At 59.9% G+C, this 23568-nt stretch overlaps 1 protein-coding gene across 6 annotated transcripts in view; it reads left to right on the top strand.

Moving 5' to 3' along the window:
* Window positions 1-23568, top strand: part of CASZ1 (castor zinc finger 1) — a 159666-nt gene that overhangs the window by 114662 nt on the left and 21436 nt on the right. For 5 of the 6 annotated variants that reach the window (XM_055384224.2, XM_063702933.1, XM_055384217.2 and 2 more), the window contains 2 exons: window positions 17735-18220; window positions 22400-23234. In XM_055384224.2, coding sequence (XP_055240199.2) covers window positions 17735-18220; window positions 22400-23234 — 1321 coding nt within the window. The remainder of the gene's footprint in view (window positions 1-17734; window positions 18221-22399; window positions 23235-23568) is intronic. The other variant, XM_055384239.2, reaches the window with a different exon arrangement.

Raw genomic sequence — 23568 nt, forward strand, 5'->3', positions numbered from 1 at the left:
TGTGCTGCCCTTCCCCCACACCTACCCCTAACCCAGAGGAAGGAACGTGGGGCAGTAGGGCTGAGAATTCCTAGTCTAAACAACCCAGGAAAGCACGCTCAGAGAGCCAAGCCAGAACCCCAGATGGTGTGATCCGATTGTAACTGGAAGGATGGTGGCTTTGGTTGTTAGATGTTATGTGACCGTTGCTGTTTAAGCAGACAGATTGGTGACTTCCAGACTGCAGAGATCAGAGCGGGCTCTCCTTTATTTATCTTCGCTTACCCGCAGGGTTAGAGGACCGAGTGGAATAGCTAGAATGGACAGACAGGCCTGGAGAGCCAGGCACAAGAAGCAGGGGGATGACAGGCCCCGGCCCAGCTACACCAAGCGCACCACGCAGGGCCACAGATGGCACCACGCCTCCAAGGGCCATATGGGGTTCCTTTCCCTGGCCTCCCTGATAGGAAGGATCACTTTGGGGCTCCTCGGGAGGCCTTCAGATGGAGCTGAAGAGCCCCTAGGCAGGGCCAAGAGCCCAGAGAAGGAGACGGAGATGTTTTCTATTTCCGGGTCCCTGGGGGGCCCAGGGGCAGATTGAGACAGGCTCCTTGCAGGGAAGGTGTTAACAAACAGCAGGTGATTAAACATGACAAGCGGTGACATTTCTGTTCAGGGTTCTCAGTCCCGGCAAAGCCAAAAATGAAGCTATAAACCCTGACATTTTGTGTTATGCACTGAGAGGTTTTTAATAGACCTCGCTCCCTCTTCCCCACTCAACTTCTCTCCCTCCTTTACTTCCCCTCTCAGTATCCACTGCCCCGCTGGAAGCTCCTGCCTCCCGGATTCCGCCGGGCCCCCAGGAGTCTTCCGGGGCCCTTGATCCACAGACCCTCCTCCCTCTGCCTCTGCAGGGCTGAGTACAACCCTGCCCTCTGCCTCTCCCACTTCACGGTGATATTTCCCGTTGCCCCTTCTCCCCGTCCCGGCACCCCCCACTTCCCTCCAGCCTTCACTGTCTCACCTCCTGTTTTTGGGTCCTGATCTCACAGCCTCACCCTTAGCTGCGGCTGTCCCAGTTGTCTGGGACAGCAGGTGGCTGTCCCTGTGTGTTGTGTTTATAACATTTTCAGACAAACTTGAAAGTGGATGTAGGGAGATGGTGGGGCTTGGTATGGGATTTTCCCCCATCTTTTTTTCAATCCCCTTTTCTCCTTTTGGGACAGGGACAGGAGGTGGAGGGAGAGAGTCGCACTTCACTGCAAACAGTTGCAGGATTTATTCAGAAAGGGACTGGCCAGCAACAGTTGTTCCTCTCGCCGAGAAATGTTCGAACAACTGGGGCCTCTTTTGTTCTCTGGGTAGAGCCCTGTGAAGGGCGTTTGGAGGTGAGCCTGGGGCTCAAGAGGGCAAGAGACCCAAGAGAAGGGGCTTCAGCTCAGTCCCACCCTGGGAGTCCCCACCCCACCCCTCCAGGAAAGGTTCCTGGAGCCCCGAGGGGGTCAGTCCAGAAGCCAGGCCACGTCCCTGGGGCCCAGCGCCACCCTAACGAACTCCAGAAGCACTGGATTTTCTGCATTCACTCAGTAAATATTTGTTGGGCCAGACACTGCGCTGAAACGGTGGTCTCGTCCCAGGGATCTTGCAGTCTGGTGAGGCAGAGGGCTAATTAAACAAGTTACTACGAAAGTGCTAAGACTAGGACAAGGTGCAGTGAGGACAGAGGGAGAGGACAGTCCCGGGAGGCTGCCCAGAGAAAGTGAAATGTCAGCTGGGACCCATGAAGGCTGTGTAGGAGGAGGGGTGGCCGGGCTCTGAGGTGAAGGAGCAGTTTCTGCCGCTGAGGGGGCAGCGTGCTGAGGGCCTGGCAGGGAGAGGCGGGCGCTGCCTCACATGGGCTGGCTGGCGGGTGGAGTAGGGTCTGGGCTGTGCCCTTTGATCTCTGAGTAACTGACCCCGTACATGCTCTTCCGTCCACCCTTCCACCATCCCGACCCACCTGGGCCAGGCGTGGAGGTCAGGGTGAGGATGGGGATGAGGGTAATGGATAAAAGACTGCAAGGAAAAAAAAAAAAAGGTCAGGCACGGTGGCTCCTGCCTATAATCCCAGCACTTTGGGAGGCCAAGGCGGGCAGATCACTTGAGGCTGGAAGTTCGAAACCAGCCGGGCCAACATGGCGAAACCCCGTCTCTACTAAAAATTCAAAAAGTAGCCAAGTGTGGTGGCAGGCGCCTGTAATCCCAGCGACTTGGGAGGCTGAGGCAGGAGAATCGCTTGAATCCAGGAGGTGGAGGTTGCAGTGAGCCGAGATTGTGCCACTGCACTCCAGCCTGGGCGACAGAGTAAGACCCTGTCTCCAAAAAAAAGAAAGAAAGAAAGAAAGATGGGGGTGAGGCCCCAGCCCTGCCCCAGTGGGAGGAGGAACACCCGGGAAGTCAGTGTGTGTCCCCAAAGACTGGGGCTGCGTCTGCTTTCCCGCTTCCTCGTCCCTGTTGCTGGTGACTCATTGGTAGTGGGGTGGGACGGAGGCTTCAGACCTGCATGGAGGAACTGGAGCCCAGGAGGGCCCAGCTGGGCTCAGCAGCAAGTCCGTCTGCCCGCCTGCCCCTTCACCTTCTCCACCCGCTGACCTCAGGGCCCAGCCGGGGTGTGGCCTCTTGGACACCCTCCTCCAGCCCAAAGTCGCCCTACCCTTTGTGCTCTGGAGTGTGAAGCAGAAATGCTGGAGCGTGCAACACTGCACCCCCTGAGACCCAAAGCCATCCTCCCAGGATCCCTAGGGCAGAGGGGGCAGTGCCAGTAGCTGCTCAGGATATATTTGAGAAACTCAACCAAGCCAGGAGGAGAGGATTTGAGTTCATCTTTAGAGCAGGACTAATGAGGAGCCTGCAGACTGACCTGTGGGTCCCTGGTGTCCAGAAGACAGGCCCTGGAGGTCCAAGTTCAGCTCCTTCCTCCACCCCCAGAGCCAGCCTCCCACCCCCCTCCCCTCCACCCCCCTCCCCTCCACCCCCCTCCCCGCCGTGCCATCCAGCCGGAGCCATCCGGCAGCATCGTAAGGCCTTCTGCCTGGAAGGGGCTCTCCTGGCCTTTAGGGTACTTCCTTCCCTGCTTACTCAGCCTTTGCCCAGAGGTCAGGCCCAGGACACCCCACCTTCACATTGGTTCCCTGAGAAGGAAGCCAGGCGGCATAAAGCCATCACTCCCCTTCCCCAGCCTGCCCCACCCCAGCCTTTCTGCAGGAGCTGGCCTGGGCTCCTTAATGCCACCCCTTGTCAGTCCAGACCCCCTAGAGTCCAGCCAGGAGTCCCCTAAGGGCCAAGGGGCTCAGCCTTCCTCCCTCACTTGGCAGCTGGGTTTGGGACGGGGAATGGGTAGGGATGCTGGAAGGGTAGGGGAGGGGAGTCCCAGGGCTGGGACTTGGCCTGCTGCCCCTGCAGATCCGGAGCCAGGTTTTACTGTAATCCCTACATCCTGTTGCAGATCCTTAATCAGCTGGAGCCCAGGTTGGGCTGGACCCTGTGGTGACACTCGGGGTTGTAGTATGGAAAACCTGAAGTGGAGCTTCCAGAGTTGGGGTTGGGGACTGTGAAGATGAGGCAGGTGGAGGGGAGGAGAAGGGTGCCCGTGCAGGCACAGGATGTGGACAGAGCCCAGACCCACCACCCACTCGACCCAGGCTGGGGGTGGAGGTGCAGCTGTTGCAGGCTGGGAACCAGGACTATGGTATGGGGAGGAGGGGCCCGCGGGGGGCCCTAGGAGAATGCCAGAGTATGTGGGGGCTGCTACACTGCTTGGTAGCACCATCGAGACAGCTGGCCCGAGTCATCCTGATGGTGAACAATGACTCCAGCCCGGAATCGGCAGAGGGAGCCCTGGGTGGCGTTGGCTCCAGGGGTCTATTCTGACAGGGGCCTAAGTCCGGGGTTGGGAGTGTTTCCGCCTGCTGGGAGAGGGACCCCTTCCTGGGGCAGGTGGTGCAGATGGCCCAGGAGACCTGTCTGCCTCAGGTTTGGGACTAGGCTCTGTCCTGGAGGCAGCAGGGGCCCTTTGGCAGGGCAGCAGGCTCCCAGGATCAGCCTATGCTTTCGTCAAAAGCAGCAGGCCCTGGTGGAGAGCTCTGTGCCAGCCCTGCAGTCCCCTCGTGAATCCTGGGAAGTCGGGGCAGCGGGTACCCCTCCTGAACCTCAGCTCTTCATGGCCCAGGGAGCAGTGATGGAGGAGAGTGAGGGGACACGCATAGGCCAGAGATAGCCAGAGAGCGGAAGCCAGGGGTGGGCTGGCTCGCAGCGGGCGGGCAGACGGGCGTCTGTCCTGCCAGGGGCCCAGGCTGGCTCTGCAGACAGCCTCTTTTCTATATGGAAATGAAGAATTTAGGCTAATGGAGCTCAGCCATCTCTAATTTTGCGATGGCAGGAGGATTTTGATTGAAAGTAATTAAGCAAGCTAGCTGTAAAATTAATTAAAGCAAAAGGGGGGGATTTTTTATTGGATTGGATAGCGATATAGCGTCTGTCAGGCGGGGGACGGATGGGGGTGACCTGAATCCTCTGCCCTCCCCCCTCCCGCTCGGGACGTTTATGTCACTTTAATCTCCTTACAGCGGCTGCTGTGCATTTGTTTGAAATAATCAAGGAAATATGGTCAGAAATTGTCAGCTTTCAGATCTAATTTACCTGACGGCCCCTGCGCGAGCCGGCGCGGCCCAGGGAGCGAGTGTGCGTGAGCGGGTGGGGGAGCTGGGTGGGCTCAGAGGACACTGGGATCTTCAGCCCCGGCCTCGGCCCCCTCGCGGGGGCGGTGCTGCCCCGGCCCTGTGGGCACCTCCCTGGGCTCTGCCCCCGTCTGGAACAGGCCCCCCCACCCCCACCCACCTGCTGCCTCTTCCTCACACTGTAACCAGCTTTAGGGTTTAGGGAATACAGGATTAGGGAGGTGACTGTAATTCCTTATTCCAGATGGCTGACAACTGCTGAAGCCCTCCACCAGGGCCACCGTTTTAAAAATACTCCTAAATTAGTCCCCTCATGTCCTCGTCATGGTCGCCGTCGCTGGCCTCAGCAAGGGGATTGTGGAGACGGGCTGCAGGGAGGGCGGGTGGTGTGCCACCCAGTGTTCCTCTGCCACCTGCTGCCCACGCCGCCGCCTCTCCTGGGCTGGGCCTGCTGTCCGGGGCCTCTCTAGTCCAGGCTTTCCCTCTCATCCCCAGAGAGCGCCTGCCCTGTCTCCCCATCAACACACATTGGAAGGTCTCAGGGTCTCAGTCCCTGCAAGAGAAAGGTCCCCTCCTGCCACACACGTCCTACCCATTTCCGGTGGGTCAGCCAGACCACGCAGCCAGCCTCCACTTTGCTTCCCCTGGAGAACGGGGGAGCCTGGCTTCCAGGCCTCACACCCCGCAGGTGCTGGTTCAGAGCCATTTGGGGTCCTTGCCCACTGGGCCATGTGTGGCTCAAATCCTCCGCAGCAGGGGGCCTTTGTGGTATTTGGGGCCCGAGGGGCCTGGTGCAATCTCCAAGGCTGTGGAAAGCTCTGCTTTGAAACAGAAATGTGTAGCATTGGATTTGCTGGGCCGGAGAGGGCTCAGACTGGGAACTGGGCCCCTGGATCTGCCTAGTCCTCACGAGTGAGTGGCCTGGGCTTTTGCCAAGTTTCTCAGCCTCTTGGACCTCGGTCCCTTTCCAGGTCTAAAGTTCTGTGCACCTAGGACAGCCTCCACCCTGATAGCTGTCCCTTGTCCCAAGGTACGTTGGACCTAAGTGCAGGCTGCCCTCCTTAGCTCCGTGTCCAGCCAGAGCCACTTGCCACACCCCTGCCATGCCCCACACACAGGTTCTAGAAACAGCAGGTCAGGACGAGCAGCTGCTTCCCTGTTTGCCCACTTTAGACGTACCCATGAGAAGGCCCCTGTCCCCTCCTGCCCTCCTCGGTGCCACCCAGACACCCTCTGCCTTGCCCTCTGTCAATCCTTCCCCTGACCCTGAAGGCGCCTTCCCCTGCCCCCTCCTGCTCCAGGGAGGCTTTGGCGCTGGGTGACTCAGTCTGCCTCCTCCAGCAGCGAGGGAGTGTGAGCTCCTGGTGTTCCTTCCAGCCTGAGCAGAGCGGCTGGAGGCTTGGGAAGCATCATCTGCCCCCTCCTGAACTCTCTCTGTCTCGACCCTCCACTCTGCCCTCACCATGACTCACTCATCTTGGAGGTGGGGGGCGATGGAGCCCCAGGGGGCTCTGCCCAGGAAAGAGGGGGAGAAAAGCTCCTGGCTTTCCTTCACGTCCTACGTGCCAGAGCCCAGGCAGCACTGAGGTCTGTGGGGCCCTGCACCCCCTGACTGGCTGTGCCCACAGGGGCCTCAGCGAGAGGCAGTGGCAGAGCCAGGCAGTACGGGGTTCAGCCCGGACAGAGTGCATGCCCTTGATACCCGCCAGCTGCCAGGACCTAGATCCCGGGAGACAGGATGTTAGAGAGAGTCTCTGGCCCAGCCCAGCATCTCTTCTCCATGCAGGCCTCACAGAGGCTCCTGCTGGCCTGTGCGGCTGGGACGTGGAGGAACTAGCAAAGGCGTCCACGTCAGGAAACTGTGGGGCTGCTCGCCCCGGGCCAGGGGCTCGTTTCTGAGCTGTAGGCTGGTCGAGGGCAGGCACCAAGGTGGAGGGAGGCCTGCTGCGGAAATAGGATCCCAGGGCACCCCTAGGCAGGTTGGTCCACCGAGGCACAGAGAGAGATGGAGAGGCACAGAGAGAGATGGAGGAGCCCAGGAGGAGAGCCCCTTTGTTCAGAGGATGGTGGAGAGGCCTCCCCGGGGGCTCTTGGTGTCTTCTTTGTCCTGGTGGGAAGAGCCTGCATTGGGGATGTTCTGTTGAAAGGTCACTTTTTGGGGCTAACACTGTGTGATGGAGTGAGAGCTTTGCTTCTGCGGTGGCTCTCCTTGGAGAGGAAGGACGGGTGAGCATGGGACAGGCAGGGGCCCTCCCTCAACGTGGCCGACAATAGCGGGAGCCCAGGGCTTCTGGGAGAGGGAATGAGAAGCAGCATGGGGGACGGGGGTCCGGGCCAGTCCAGCAGGGCCTTGGTGTCTGTCACTTGGTTGGTATGGGTTTGTCACCACCCTGAGATCACACATTCTGTGTGACCCTCAGGGGTTCCTGCTGTCCCTCCTTCCTTGGCCCCCAAGCCTCTGAGCCGGCCTAGGTCCAGGGGGAGCCCCGCCCTCTTCCTGGGGCCCCTCCCTGGCTGCTGGGGTTGGGCGCCTGGTTCGTCCTGACTGTCTCTGCCATCCCTGGCAGGCAGGTGTCTGAGCCCCTGGGATGGAACTTGAGGGAGAAAAGGCAAGGCTGAGGGTGACAGGCCGAGCCCTGCCCATCCCAGGCAGCTGTGGCCCGGACCAGCCTGCCAGGCCAGCTCCCTGCAAACCTTGGGGAAAGAGGACTTCCCCGCTGGGGACCCACCTGGCCCAGCAAGCTGGCCACTTTCTCCCTTTGTTGGGGGTGGGTGGGGGGGTCATGTGCTAGGCTGGCTGGCCCCCGAGTCCTTACCCATGCTTAATACGGGCCAGGAGAGTTCCCACAGTGCCCTGGCCACAGGATCCAGAGGCAGGGGTAGGGGTACCTGCCCAACTGGGAGAGGAGCCCAGAGTGGCTGGGGTCCAGCCCCAGGAATCATTAACTGCAGGGTCTCCTAATGCCCGCAGTGTCGGGGGACCTGGCACCTCCCCCAGCCAGGTCCGTGCGGAGTTGGCCGGATGTGACCGAGGCACTGGGCTCCCGGAAGTGCCTGAGGCTGAGCTGGGCACTGGCCTCACCCCTCTTGAAGCCTCCCCACCCAGGCCTGTTCCCTGCCCATGCCAGACCACCCCGCCTGCTCGCACTGTGCCCACCCTGCCACCCCAGGACCCCCATTCCTTCCTGCCAGCCTTGCCTCGGGGTTTCTGGCCCTTTAGGCCTCAGGACTCCCTGGCTCGACCCTGGCCCCGTCCTCTGTCCCCACTGGCTTCACAGTCATATTTTGCTGCCAGTGCAGGGCACTGAAAAACTGCTGGCACTGCCAAAAACCCTGTGTGCGCTACGACTCCCCAAACATCCCTTTATTTTTATTGTTCTGTTAATTACTGTTTAAACTTTAATAAGTCACTTCGTCAGGAGGGGGGACCTGCCGTGAGCTTTTCTGTGCAAACACGGGCCGGGAGTGACTCGGGTGTAATATAACCCTTTATGCGATGTGGGAATGTTTAGATTGTAACAGAAACTTGTTATTTTAATGACGGTTGGGGGGGGGTATCTGAGCACAGAAAAAAAGGAGGGGTGGGCGCTCCCCTTGCATCCCCACGGAGGGCTTGGGGCAGCCAGGGCTGCTCCCCTACTGCCACGACAGAGGGCCCAGGGACCCTTGGGGACCTTCTTGGGCTGCCCACTGGTCAGCTCCAGACTGGGCCTGGATGGCTGGGGCCGGTGAGGCCCAGGAAGAAGTTGGCTTTTGCGGGGATGGGAGCAGGAGGCCTAGGGCAGCTCTCAGATCCCCAGGCAGAGGTGGGCAGGGCCACACGGGGCCGAACTCCAGGTCCGCAGTGCCCTGCAGTTACCAGGCAGGAAGCAGTGCTCCCGGCTCCGAGGAGGGGACTCTGCCCACAGTCACCGTGGAGCATCAGGGAGGCACTGTGTGCTCTGCAGCCCCAGCCAGACGTGTGCCCACATCATCCCCTCAGCAACGCTGTGTTACAGTTGGGGACCCGAGCCCAGGGCAGGGAAGACGCTAAAGTGATGAGCTTTCCAAGGGGCCAGGTCTCTGGAGTCGATTTGTCTTATGTGGAAGTTGCCAAAGCCCAGGTGCCCCATGGTGGCCTCAGAGGGCTGGACGCCCTCCCGCAGCAGCAGTGCCGGGGAAGGCTCGGACCCCACGCTGGATTCAGGACTGTCTGCGTCGGCTGGTGGGGGCTTGGGCAGGGCATCTCTCAGGTTCCTCTTTGCCTTCATCAGGAGAGGGAGCAGGCAGGTGAGGCAGGGTCACCCTGAGACCTGGAGGCACTGGCCCTCCTCTTAGAAGGTCTTCCCATCTCTGGGGAAGTCAGGGGCTCATGCCCAGGTAGGGGTGATGGTGGCCAATGCCCTGACTCTGTAGGAAGAGGCACTTCTGCACCAGAGCTGCTTCTAGTGCAGGGGCACCTGGGGAGGGCATCTTGCCCCAGCATCTGTGGGGCCCCTGCAGGCACCTCAGGATACCTTAGGGCCTGTTTCCCTGCCTTGTCGCCATTCAGTCCATCTATCAGTCTGTCCGTCTGCATAGGTGAGCTTCTGCTCTGATCCAGGCACTGCGGTGGCAGGGATGACAGAGGCCTGCACTTGCCCTCAAGGGCTAGCCCTGGTTGGGGTTAGTACAGGCCATCCAGAGAGGGCAAGGAGAGCAAGACCCAGGGCGCCTGGCCTCAGCCCAAGGCATGGATGGTCCTGTTGAGCCAAGGAGGAGACCCTTACTCTCTGGGCTCTCCTGCCCACGGAGGGTCCACATGGAAGCTGTCCTGCCCTCGCCCCACCTCCTGCTGGCAGGGCCAGAGGTTCAGGGACCGGGTTCCCTAGAGCTGGAGGTGGGAGCCCCCCAGATGGTGGCAGCAGCATGGGCCACGAATCGCTGAGGTTTTCCTTTTCCAAGCAGCGCGTTTCCCTAAATTGTCTTTGACTGCGTGCATGGGTAATGAAAGTTTATGCCCTTGTTAGAAGGACAGGCGGCCAGTTCCAGTTAGAACTGGGGCTGTCTCCCTGCCAGCCCCCTCAGCCCCCCTCCCCAGCAGGAGAGAGGCAGCGTGAGCACAAGAGTGCGAGAGAGTGTGTGTGCGTGCGCACGCATGTGTGCACGCACACAACCTCCCCCTCCCTGGCGGATAAGAAGGCTGTTAGGTGAAGGGAGAGGGGACGAAAAAAAAATTTCCATATTTGTGTAAGTTGCTTTAAAAGCATTTTATCATGTCATAAAAAAGGGAAAGTACTCTCAGAAATTGATCCTCTCCGCCAGCCCATTGGACAGAAGGACGTTGGATGTTAATGGCCATCCTGCTCCAGGGTGGCTTATTAAAAAATTTATACATAAATGCTTAAAATTGCATAAATTATTTAAAAAAACCAACAAAGTAAGCAATTTGAATTCCCTCTTTTCCTCCCCTTCACTCGGTCCCCCTTTTCCAGCCCCTCCGCAGGGCCCTCCCGGTCCCCAGGCTCCCGCCCCCTTCGGAGCTTTTCCCCTCTTTTCTCCACTCGCCACTGCACCCCAACGCCGTCTGCCGTGCCTTCCTCTGGGGCTTCCCTGCCTCACCCACAAATTAATGGAACCGCCAGCCCACCTCCAAACACTCACAGGCACACGCGCTAATAAAAACACCACTAATAATGCCCCAAATCACAAAATTAAATATTAAGGCCAAAGGAGGCGGACGTGGAACGGAGCCGCCGCCACCGTCGCCGAAGTTGGAGCTGATGAGTGTGTCTCTCGCAGGCGTGGAATGTCACCCACACATCCTGGAGACTGGAGTGGGGAGTTTTATGATGGTTTTTCATTGATTTGTTTCCCCAGCGCAGCTGCCGACCTCTATTGAGGGACAAACATAATCAGCACTGACGCAAATTAGATGGTTATTCGTTTTGAAAATTGACAGAAAAACAATAAAAAAGATGAAATGCTCCCAAATCAATAGATATAATGAAATTCAAATAATCCGAGAGATGAGGTCTCCATGGCAACTGATAATGTGGAAAAGAAAACAATTTAATAAAGGACAGACACACTTTGAAAACAGATTGGGCCCGGGGAGGGGGGCGGGCCGGCGGGCGGAGGGCTGGAGCGCGGGCTGGCGAGTGAAGGATCACTGTCCGTCCCAAGGACACCCGCCATAATTAAGCGAGGCTTTCGGCCCCAGAAAGTGCAGATTCAGGTTTTAATACACAAAATTATTTCAGGAGCAGTGAATCGGAAAGTCGTTTGTAATGACCTTCCTGAGAGGCCCGGGCGCGGGGCATGTTGGAGGCTGGGCGGCCGGGCGGCTGAGTTATGGCATATTTGTGTTTTTATAGTGCGGAGGGGAGGGGGTGGGGGGGGAGGGGGGAGAAGGTTAAACAGTATTTACAGCTCAGTTGTTTTCAGAGAGGAAAGAGAAATAGAGTTCATGGGGAGATGCGGCGGGCGGGTGAGCTGGGGAGGCCTCTCGGGCAAGCAGGGAAAGGAGGTGGCCTGGGCAGGTCCCCCACCTCAGGCTGCCTTGCCCACGTCCATCTCTGGGACCTAGAGGAGATGCCAGGAGCCGCCTCTCCCACTCCGGTCTCTGGCATGGCACAGCTTGTGGGGCTGTCTAGGTCTGGGGCCTCTCCAGGGCAGTCCAGGCTGTGTGGACACCCAGCCAGCCACACCTGCTCCCGTGAAAAGGCAGGGTGTTTCTGCCATCATCCTAGCCTCGCACCCTCCAGTGCACTGCATGGCATTTGGCCACCCATTTAGATGATGCTGCCTTTCCTGAGCCCAGCGCCGCATCTGGGGTGTGCCAGCCTCGGGCATAGCGAGTAAGGACCCGAGGTGACATCATGCTCCGCTGGGGTGGCCCACAGCTTACAGCCTCCTGCCTCCTTTTCCAGGCTCCACCCCCCTGCCAAGTGCCCACCTGGGGCAGGGAAAGGGAAAAGCTTGGGCCCTTTGGGTTTGGCAGAGGTGGGGGCCACAGAGAAGGGAGGGGACCAATCAGACCCCCTCCACTGCCCTCCAGAGACACTTGCCCGGAGCAGGGCAGCTCAGGCACTGAGAGTCAGCCCAGCCCTGGGGATCCTAGGCTCACCCGAAGCCCCTTCCCTCACATCTGTCTCCCCTCATGGCTGCAGGAGCCATGTTTGTGTTCTGTTACCACGACCACACGCAGCACTCTCAGATTCTACATGTGCACGTGTGAATATAACGGGATTGTACAAACACAGGCATCCGAGTGTGTGTGTGCGCGCACAGGCATGCACGCGGTCTGTGCGCGTTTGCTCAGTGTGTGTGTTTTAAATCTCCCCTGGGTGGTAACTCTCTTTTTTCTCCCCTTCCTGTTTGGCTGTGACCTGGGGGAGATTGATAGCCAGCCTGTGCGGTGGATGCTAACAGTTCTCCTGATTTATAGAGTTACTTACGCTAAGTGAGGCCACTTAGACGCGTCTGGATAGTAAACCTTTTAACTGGACTAAAAAAATCATAATAAATAAATAAACAAAGTGGGGCAAGCTAGGGCCCAGTGGCCAAGCACGCCCCCCACCCAAGTTGGAGTTGTTGAGGGCCAGGGGACCTGGCTGAACCCCTCGGGCCCTGGCTGAACCCCTAGGAAGCAACAACCATTCCTCCCACAGAACTTAGAGGCCCTTCTGTTTGGAGCTGGGGATAGAATTGGGTCCAAGAGGGAAGGACTCCCTTCTCGGAGGGGATGGAGGGGACAGGTCCTGGCTGGTGGGGGAGGGGTCACAGCTGAAGGATGGGGAAGGAACCGTTCAGGCGGAAATGGGCTGTGAGGTAGAGGAGGGAGGAGGGGTAGATGCCTGGGCCCTTCCTGGCCCTTGCTGGCCTCCAGACCTGCCACTCCTGTGGCACCTCTGATGCCCACTACAGAGATGGCTCTTGTACTGGCTTTGACGTGTTCATTCCCAAGTCTAAACTGAGCATCCGTGGCACAGGAACCAGGGCTGCCTGTGTGCCCACATCGTAGCCTGAGGAGTCAGCCCAGGGTCTGGTCTGTACACGGTACTCAAGAGAGAGGTTGTTGAAAGGACACCAGCACAGCACCCCAAAACTGGGGCTTGTGGCCTGTGAGCTGCAAGTTCGGAAGTAAATGGCAGGGTGGAAGCCCCGGCAGCCGCCCGCCCCTGACTCCAGGATGCCTAGGCGGGAGGCTGTGGGGGACACAGGTGGGGTTGAAGATTATGACCTTGGGCATGTGAGCCTGGTGGCAGTTGGGCTCCAGCACTGACTGTGGGCAGCTACCAGCCTCGCCGCCTTTGCTTCCTTATGTGGGAATGGACAGGACAGCCGACCATGTGGAGATCCTGGGGGCATCACCAAGGTGGCACTGTAAGGCACCCAGCACAGACGAGGTGCTCAGAGGATGCCAGCTGCTCTATGGCCCCAGACACCATGGCCCAGGGCAGCTACCAGAGTGGCCCCCGAGCTGCCTGGCAGTGGGAAGGCAGGGCCCCAGCCCACCCCCAACCCAGGGGACTGGTTCCTGGCCCCTGCCTCCCCACTTCCTGATATACAGCGGGCATTAGGCCGCCCAAAGGGGATACTGCATCCTTAGGAAGAAATATGTCCTCATTTTTCTTAAACACCGTTTCCACTGAGTGAAATGTTTAGAAGGGACGCACAGGGAGAACTTTATTTCCTACCAGGGAGTTCAGAGCCACCAAGCAGAGCCCATAAAGCACCCGGAGCCTGGGAGCTGACAGGCAGCCCGGCCCCAGAACACATTACTCACGGCTGGGGAGGGGCTGCCAGGCCTGCCCAGCCCCCTGGGACAGACCCCCACCCACCCACCGTTGAGGCAGGACAAGCAACTCTGAGACCCGGGGCCATGGGCGGTGGGCACTGCAGCCTCTCCTCCCCTTGAACCCAGGATGCCTGCGGGAGGGGGCCTGGCCCTGACCAGGTGAGCAGGCTACCTCCAGAGAGCAGTGAGATCAGGGGACTGGGGATGCAGTGCAGCTACAGGAACGCCCCTCTCACCCAGAGCTGGCAGGAGCCCTGGCCTGCCCCCGCCTACGGAGGGGGTGATGAGATTCATGCCATAACGGGGCCTTCTCCCGAGGCCCTCCCTTCATTCGATTTCTGAAGCCGGCTGATTTGAATATTTATAAATATCAGTAAATTATTTATTGTAGCAATCTGCTGCACCATTTTACCCATCGCAGTTAACACTTTAAGGGGCTCCGTGTTATGGGAACAGGAAGCGAGGGTGAGGAGGGGACGGGGCAGGGGAAGGAGTCCCCGCAGAGAGGCCTGGGATTTCCTAGGGCCGGCTTAGGGGCCCTAATGGGGATGGGGCCGAGTCCCAGCCTTCGGGAGCTCCTGGCCAGGGTGAGCTTGGGCTCTGGGGTGTCTACAGCCTCCTCCTCTATGAAATGGGACAATGACAGTGCCGGCTCCGCTGGGCCGTTACAAGTCATGCCTTAGTGCCCGGAAAGGTGGACGGTCCAGTCCATGCCCGTTTTCCCCAACCCTGTGCAGGGTCTGCTCAGCTCAGAGACCTGCGGGGAGACTGCTGCTCATGGCGCCCTGAGAGGGAAGGTCCCGAACCTAGGAATCCGAGGAGGGGCTGAGAGGCCAGCCCGCCCCTGCCCCAGACCTCTGGCCTCTTCTCTGTCCCCTGCCTCTTCCAGGCCAGGTAAGGTTTCTCAGCCTTGGAATCTCAAGCTCACGTGCGGCACCACATCTGCCTGGTGGCCCTCCCAGGGCTCAGCTGCTTTTTCCCAGGTTCATCCCTGCTAGGCCCTGTGCTTGGCACAGACAGGTGCCCTCTCTCACCTAACAGCCTGGCCGCCTTTCTACAGGGGAAAATCTTGCCCAGGGCCAGAGCTAGCGCAGGGCAGAGCTCCGCCGTGAGCTCCTGACTCCCTGACCCCAGAGGCTAGGCCATACCCTGGTGCTGCGCCAGAACCCATGGGGCCAGAGGCTGGAGGCCAAGAGCACCGCCACCAACAGAGAGTGGGCTCTGACTGTGTGTGGGTCCCAGGCCCCGGCCCAGCCCACCTCGGCCCCTCCCCTCGCCTCTCCCGTCTCCGGAGAAGCAGAGCAGGAGTCCCCTCGCCTTCCCACCCTCTGGCCCAAGCCTGCCTCCTGGGCAGTATTGTTCCCAGAGGAAGTGTCCAGTGTAAATAGAGCAGCGGGCAGGCTGGTGGCGGGAAGGAGATGAAAGGGGCAGTGACAGGGCCGGGGACGGATGGCTTCCTTCCATTGAGGCCTGGCCACGGCGTTTATATTTTAGGGAAGAAAGTCAGAGGAATGTTTACATGGACAGGAGTCTGGGGTCAGACCACAGCGGGGTGGGGGGCGGATCGTCTATGGATCCCAGGGCCCTGGGCCGGAAGGCGGCGGAAAGCTTAGACCTCAGCTCCAACGCACCCCTGTTCCCGCCGCCCAGCCTCACACGCGCTCGCACTTACAAACCTAAGCCCTACCTCTGCCTCCTGCCCCTGTGTCCCTGGCCCACACGCCTCCCACCTCCACCCCTGGGACCAGCAAGAGAGGGAGAGGGAGGGCAGCATCTGGAAGGCAGGTGGGCTGGGGCAGCACGGCAGCTGGAGGGCAGGTGCCGGGGGAGTCGGCAGGAGCAAAGGGGCCTGGGGCTGGGGGCGGGTCCTGGGTACACAGCTGCACCGCAGCTGGTGGGGGCCCGGGCAGGGACTGAGCCAGGCACACAGCCGAGATGGGGAGAAGGTGGGCTGGGCTGGGTGGGCCAAAGTGCGGGGAGGCTCCAGGATGGGTGGGGGCCCGGGGAGGGGGCGTCACCAGCAGCAAGTGCGGCCCTGGGAGCTTCTGCTTCCCTCTTCCTTAGGATAAATATTTATAGATTCATTTGCCGTCTGCCATCCACACTTGGCTGCTTACCTCCTGGTAAAAATAGTGCAGGCTCCCCCACTCCCCCCTTCCCTTCCCCATCCAGGGCAAGGGACGAGGGGACCAGGTGAGGCCCGCTTCCCCGGAGGCCTCTTGGAGGAAACCCGGCGTCACAGAACCTGCTGGGCAGCTCCGAGGTCGAGTGGGATGCTGTGAAGAGGAGGCCCCGTCTCAGAACTTCGAGAGGGGCCCCGCATCGTGCTTGGGGTCTTGGGTGTGGGTGGCACAGACTTGGAGATGTGGACGAACCTGGGTAGAGTGGGCATCGGCCTGGGCAAGTGTCTAAGGCCCTGAAGCCAGGGTCACAGGACTGGAAGGCCTGGGAGTGGGCTGAGCAGACCCTTCTCTGGCAGTGGGCCTGGCTGGGCTAGAATCACCCTGTCTCGTCTGGGCCAAGTGAGCCATCCGTACTGGCCACTGGCTACAAGGGAAGGATCTGGCTGGGACAGCCAGGCACTGTGTCTATCAGGGACGGTTATCTGTGCGTATGAGTCAAGTCCACCTCAGGGATGCGGCCCCTGGGTGGACCCAGGTATTGCCATTCCCGCCTGAGTAGGCCTCTCATCGGGTTTCCTGGCATGTGGAAAGTTGGCAGGGGGTGATCATTAGAGTGAAGCCCATTCTGACCATGGAGCCGGGGGGCCCTGCCCTCAGCCTTCCCACCTGTGTGGAGACTCTGACACGCCCATTCCTCCCGTGAGGGCCATGGAGAGGCACATTTTGTTTTGTACACAGTGAGTGTGAGCCGAGCCCCTGCTGCTGTGGCCACTGCCCTGTCCCCAAGCCCCACCACAGGGTCTGGCCCACAGAAGGAGCTCACTAAATGGATGGACAGACAGACAGTTCCATGTGGCTGCGCTGTGTGTGCACGCGTGTGTGTGCGTGTGTGTGTCCACCCTCGCCAGCCTTTGTGGCAGGTCCCAGGCTGTGTGGTGGGTGGGCTTGCCGTATGCCCCCCAGGACCCTCGGTGCCCTATCAGGGACAGAGTTTGGGCTATGCGGCCGCGAGGGAGGTCGCTGGCTCTCAAGTCGCCTCATGAGGGCTTCTTTCCGGCTGTGTGTGTCGGGCTGTCACATTCGGGGATTAGGTGCTGTGACCGGCGCTTCGGGGCGTTCCGTGAGGGACCTAAGCAACCCCACCCTGCACCAGCTGGAGCTCCTGGGGGCTGGGAAGTGGGTTGGCCAGGCCTTCTGGGGCTGCAGAGGCTGGCCGAGGTTGGGGAGCAAGGTCCTAGGATAGGGACAAGTGGCCCTAGGAAGTGCCATGAGGAACTCCACTTGGATGGCTCTGACTGAGGCTTGGGGAAGGGAGTGGCAACAGGAAATGGACAGAGAGGCCAAGAGGGGGCTGGCAAGGGCTGGAGAAGACCCTGAGGCAGGGAGGAGACTGAGGAACACGGAGGCCTTCGGGAGGGTCCTGAGTGGCTGGGAGGAGACTGAGGAACACGGAGGCCTTCGGGAGGGTCCTGAGTGGCTGGGAGAAAAGGAGATCTCTGCTCTCTGCTGAGCAGGGTTGGAGTCAGGTAGGGCCCAGGGACCTGGCCTGGCAGAGGAGCTGCCAGGGGCTGACATGCTCAGGTGGGAGGGTGCCAGCCAAGTGCTGCCGGGACAGTGAGGCAAGAGGCTGGCACAAGCTGGTCCCTGGCTCTCTGTGACTCCTCCCCAGGAACGTGTGGTAAGGCAGGATGCTCCCAAGCGGAACAAGCTGCCAGCAATGCCACGCTGTCCCTTGACAGCCTGACTGCATAGCCGGCTCCTTAACCTCCCTGGGCCTCAGTTTCCTTGTGTGTCAAGGGGCACACCCCCTCCCAGGGCCCAGCAAGCCTAGGAAATGCCTCCAGGACCTGGGCGCCCCTTGTAGTTGAAGAGGCATTCATTCATTCATTTGTTCATTTACAGACTAGTTCTTGAACTACCTACTCTGTGCCAGGCACCCTGCCAGGCTCAGAAAGTAGAGTGATTCTCAAGCACGGCCAAGGAGCTCATAGACTAGTGGAGGAGATAGACACGTGCCAGGCAGTCTCAGGGCAGTTTGATGGAACTGTGGTCAATGGGGGAGGCCTGCAGCTTGGGGGATGCAGGGCTGTTCGGGAGGGTGGGTTGTTCTTGGCCTTGCACGCCTCTGACCTCCGTGCCCTCCTCCATCCCTGCAGCTGAGGGCACCCGGTGCACGGACCCGCCTGCAGGCAAGCCCGCCATGGCGCCCAAGCGCAAGGGTGGCCTGAAGCTGAACGCCATCTGCGCCAAGCTGAGCCGCCAGGTGGTGGTGGAGAAGCGAGCTGACGCCGGCTCCCACGCGGAGGGCAGCCCATCGCGGCCCCGGGACCAAGAGCGCAGTGGCCCTGAGTCTGGGGCAGCCCGGGCCCCCCGCAGCGAGGAAGACAAGAGACGGGCGGTGATCGAGAAGTGGGTGAACGGGGAGTACAGCGAGGAGCCGGCACCCACACCCGTGTTGGGGCGGATTGCCCGTGAGGGCCTGGAGCTGCCTCCCGAGGGTGTCTACATGGTGCAGCCCCAGGGGTGCAGCGATGAGGAAGACCACGCGGAGGAGCCCTCCAAGGACGGTGGTGCCCTGGAGAAGGATTCGGACAGGGCAGCCTCCAAGGAGGACAGCGGCCCCAGCACCAAGCAGGCTTCAGGTGGGTGCCTGGCCTTCGAAGGGAGGCTGAAGGCCAGTACAGGGAGGCCAGTGGGGAAGGGGCAGTGTGTCTGGTGAGCACACCCGACTCCTCACTCCTGCTCTAAATACCGGCCCTTCATCCCACCCAGGGAGGACTCCTGGAGTGGGAGAGACTAGGACGGGGAGGGGCACCCCAGGTGAGAAGGGAAGGGCTGGAGCTGCCCCACACACAGCGGGTCTTCAAGAAACCACAGGCAGAGGGGTGGACAGGTGGGGAGGGATAGATGGGTGGGTGGATAGACAGACAGATGGGATAGATGGCTGGACAGATGGTAGGCAGGTGACTCTTTACACACACCTGTGAGGCCTGAGCTTACCGGGCACAGTACCTGGCACAAGAGGGGCGCAGCGGTCAACAGCATGAGCCTGTGAGCCTGCTGTCTGCACATTCTGCTACTTACGGAGCTTTCTCGGAGGAGCCCAGGACAAGCTTTGTTCTCCTGCCACTCCCCTTGGCCTCCTCTTCCTTCCCTACACCGCTGTCCCTGGCCCTCCCAGCAGGACGTCTCAGGGCCACACGGATTGCCAGCCCGGCCAGCGTATCCTCTTACAGCCAGCTGCCCCGGCCACGGTCCCCTGGCTGACCTCTCTCCCACGAGGCACTGAGGCCCTGCTCTGCTGGTGTCTCCATGTCCTGGGGATCGAGAGCAGCCCTGCGCGCCTTCTGCTCAGGGGAGGGTGGGCCGGGGGTTCCAGCAGGCAAGGGGGTCGCCAGGACCACAGCCCCCAGGTCTGGGCCTTCTCTCTGCCCCCGGCCTCCTTCCCAGCCTTGTGCCCGGTGCCCTGCGCCTCCCCTGCCCGCTCCCCTAGCCCTTCCCCTGCAGCGAGGGGTGCATCTCCTCCCTGTGCGGGGAGCCCTGCGCAGCCACATAATTATGCATATAAGATATAAACAGAGCTGTTTAATTATCCTTCGCCACATCAGTGACAGAGTAATTAACAAACATTGCAAGATCAATGAGGAAAAGTGTGACCTTCAGTTTCCTCTGATAGGAAAAGCCCTTGCCGTTGCCAGACACAAGGTGATTGTGCTGGGCCTGAGGAGAGGAGAGGAACGCGACAAGGGCCACCGTCCCCTCCACACCCCCACCCAGGCCAGCTCTGCCCACAGCTGATGGGGAGCGGAGTGGGCCTCAGCCCCTGCCTCCTTCCTCCAGAGGAGTGGAGAGCGGGGCTGGCAGAGGCGGGCCTGGAACTGCCAATGGCCTCAGGGACCCAGGCCTCGCCCCCTCAGCCCCAACACTGGGACTGCCTGCTCAGCGCTGAGCGCTGGAGGAGACAGACAGCGGAGCCTCGACTGCCTCTGTGGGCTCAGCCCCCAAGCCACCTTCTCTGGGCCCTGGGCTCGGCCATGCAGGCCTGTGGGCCCCCTCAGGGACCCCTGCCTGGTCCCCTCCCTGCGCAAGCTGCCTGCCCTTCGAAGCCTGTTTCTCTGCCATATATAGCGAGGGCTCAGCTGCCTTCAGCTATTTTTAGCCCCTTTCCCTGGTCCCTGAGCCACTGAATCCAGCAGCCAGAGCCCACTCCTCCCTCGCTGGGCCCCCCAACCCTGTGTAGCTTGAGGTCAGGACAGCGGCTGACCCGCCAGCCCTGCCCCAGGGGAACAGCTGTCTGTTGGTTTCTTGAGTCCCTCTGTGCACCCTGGGTGCCAGGTGGCTGCCTGTGACTGTCCTCTCCTCCCCTAGCCGGGTCCCAGGCCCTCCCCGGAGCCCACAGCCTCTCCTTCCACATCCCGCCAGGTGTCCTCCCCTCCCCAGGCCCAGTCCTGCCCCTTTAGACCCCCATCCCAGGTGTCTCCGAGGATCCCAGACCTGGCAGGTTCGCCTGGGAGGAGACCCCCCAGCCAGGCCTTCCCTTGGCTGTGTAGTCAGCCTGGGGTCCTGCCGCCCCAAGTGTGCCCACGTGGCTGGCTTGCACATGAGCAGAGAGAACATGGTGTCCCCGGGGGCCGTGCAGGTCTCAGTCTCGCGGGTGCACCTAACCCTGATGCAGGGCATGGCACACGGGAGGCATGTAGCACACGGGCAGTGAGGGGGCAGGTGTGCGTGTGCACTGGGGTCACGGCTCGGCCATGGGGTGGGGCATGTGCAGAAGAGGTGGGTCCACAAGAACAGCTCAGAATTAGCCTGGGACTGACCGCCTTCTCCCTCATTCCGAGAGACCCAGGGCAGGGGTTCAGGGGGTTGTGTACCTGTATGTCTGCAGAGGCAGGAATGCGGCTAGGGATGGGAGCTGGTGAGCCCGAGTGTGAGTGCAAGAGTCTGTGAGGTGTGTGAGTGTGTGGTGTCTGTGAGTCTGTATGAGTGTGTGTGTTGTGTCTGGGTATGTGTGTTTTATGTGAGAGTCTGCATGTGACTGTGTGGGGGTGAGCAAGTATATGAGTTTTATGTGACTGCGTGTCTGGATGTATGTGAGAGTGTGTGTGATTGTGTGTGTGATTGTGAGCACATGACTGGGTGTGTAGAGTGTGTGTGATTGCATGTGTGTTGTGTGTGATTGTGTGCATGTGACCGTGTGTGGGTTTATGTATGTGATGGCATGTGTGTGCGTGTGACTGTGCGTATGTGCGGGTGAGAGTGTGTAATAAGGCATGTGTGTATTGTATGTGATTGTATGCACATGATTGGGTGTGTGGGTGTGAAAGTATGAGAATGCACATGTGTGTTGTATGTGATTGTGAGCATGTGACTGTGTGTGGGGGTGGGTGGGTGTCAATGTATGTGTGTGTTTTATGTGATTGCATGTGACTGTGTGTGGGGATATGAGAGTGTATGAGAATGCATGTGTGTGTTGTGACTGTGTGTAGGTGTGTGAGTGTATGCGAATGCATGCGTGTGTTTGTCATTGTGTGCATGTAACTGTGTAGGGGTGTGTGTGAGAATGCATGTGTGTGTGTTATAGGTGATTGTGAGAATGTGGGTGTGTGAGAATGTATGAGAATGCATGTGTGTGTTGTATGTGATTGTGTGCATGTAATTAACTGGGTTTATGTGAGTGTGTATGTGATGGCGTGTGAGTGCATGCGACTGTGTGTGGGTGTGTGAGAGTGTATGAGAATGCATATGTGTGTTGTATGTGATTGCATGTGACTGTGTAAGAGTGTATGAGAATGCATGTGTGTGTTGCATGTGATTGTGTACATGTGACTGTGGGTGTGTGTGTGAGAATGCATGTGTGTGTTGTATGTGATCGTGTGAATGTGACCGTGTGTGTGTGTTTGAGAATGCATGTGTGTGTTGTATGTGATCGTGTGCATGTGACTGTGTGTGGGTTTGTGTGTGTGCGTGTGTGTTGATATGTGAGAGTGTGTGTGTATGTCACTGTGGGGAGGTGGCTCCAGGCTTCCTGGTGTGCCCGGGGTGGCCACAGTAAGGAGGCTGCACTCAGGCCCTGCCCTCCCCGGGTGGCCCAACCTTGTGTGACTGCAAGTGACTGGAGGAGGCCAGGGGGTTGGAGGACGTGTCCAGGTCCTATGTCACAGGCCAGGGGCACATCCACACACCTGCGCCCCTGGCTGAGCTGTGTTGTCAGGGACCCTCAGCACCTGGGAAGGTGTGGGGAGGCCAAGAGGCCAGGTCCTAGGAAGGCTTGGAGTGGACCCTTCATCTGCCCAGGGGATCCATTTGTGGGGTCAAGGGAGGTCCTCCAGCCAGGCCCACCCCGACCCCGGCCAGAGCATCTTCCCCACCCCTGGGCTCCCACCCAGCTGCCCACTGGCCCACGTCCTTACCTGTCCCTGGTTCTTGCCGCTCCCTGTCCTGGGAGGCAGGTTGGGATCTGGCCTTACTTCCAGTAAAATGACTTCTCTTTCATATTAGGCCAAGGCGAGAGAGCGGAGACATTTATGAAACTTTGTTTAATGTACTGAAAAGCCATCGGCCAGAACATTTAGGAAATTGATTTTCCTGGCATTGATGAACTCGTTTTATTTTACCCCAGTATTAATTACTTTTTTTTAAAACAAATTAATTTAAGAGTCGTAAAACCTAACAAGTGAGCCAAACGTCCATAGATCATGTCCTGCTCTGCCCCTCCCCACACTGACCCCCTCCCTCTATGGGTGGGGGCCCCCAGTGGGGGGACCTCCTGTCCCTCCCACTCCCTCCCAGAGGTGATGCACCCCCATCCTCCTCTGCAGGAGAGGCCTCCTCGCTGCGGGACTACGCGGCCTCCACCATGACCGAGTTCCTCGGCATGTTTGGCTATGACGACCAGAACACGCGGGACGAGCTGGCCAGGAAGATCAGCTTTGAGAAGCTGCACGCGGGCTCCACCCCAGAGGCAGCCACCTCCTCCATGCTGCCCACCTCCGAGGATACCCTCAGCAAGCGGGCGCGGTTCTCTAAGTATGAGGAGTACATCCGCAAGCTCAAGGCTGGCGAGCAGCTCTCCTGGCCGGCCCCCAGCACCAAGACCGAGGAGCGGGTGGGCAAGGAGGTGGTGGGCACCCTGCCCGGCCTGCGGCTGCCCAGCAGCACGGCCCACCTGGAGACCAAGGCCACCATCCTGCCCCTGCCGTCGCACAGCAGCGTCCAGATGCAGAACCTGGTGGCCCGGGCCTCCAAGTACGACTTCTTCATCCAAAAACTGAAGACCGGCGAGAATCTGCGGCCCCAGAACGGGAGCACCTACAAGAAGCCATCCAAGTACGACCTGGAGAATGTCAAGTACCTGCACCTCTTCAAACCCGGGGAGGGCAGCCCCGACATGGGCGGGGCCATCGCCTTCAAGACGGGCAAGGTGGGGCGCCCCTCCAAGTACGACGTCCGGGGCATCCAGAAGCCAGGCCCTGCCAAGGTTCCGCCCACCCCCAGCCTGGCTCCCGCACCCCTCGCCAGCGTGCCCAGTGCTCCCAGCGCCCCCGGGCCAGGGCCAGAGCCTCCTGCCTCCCTGTCCTTCAACACTCCCGAGTACTTGAAGTCAACCTTCTCCAAAACAGACTCCATCACCACGGGGACCGTCTCCACTGTCAAGTAAGGCGCTCCCCACCCCACAATGCCCAGAGCCAGGAGCCAGACTAGACAGGAGGCCTCCTTCCTCACCGGGGTTGCCCGTGCTTGAGGACACACCTGCCGCTCACACCTTACACACATCCACTTTGCATCCAGGCACCTGCACACTCAGGCTCCCATCCATGCGCTTCCACACACACAGGAGCGCGCCACGCTCACATTCACTCTTGCACCTACAGAACCAATGCGTGAGCCCTCCTGCAGCGCCCCCCCGCCCCCCCGCTCCTGGACCTGCACGTGCACCTCGCACACGCCCCCCACACACGCCACCCACACACGCCCACACTCCCAGGCA

The sequence above is a fragment of the Gorilla gorilla genome, chromosome 1 (genome assembly GCF_029281585.2).
Source record: "Gorilla gorilla gorilla isolate KB3781 chromosome 1, NHGRI_mGorGor1-v2.1_pri, whole genome shotgun sequence".
NCBI lineage: Eukaryota > Metazoa > Chordata > Mammalia > Primates > Hominidae > Gorilla > Gorilla gorilla.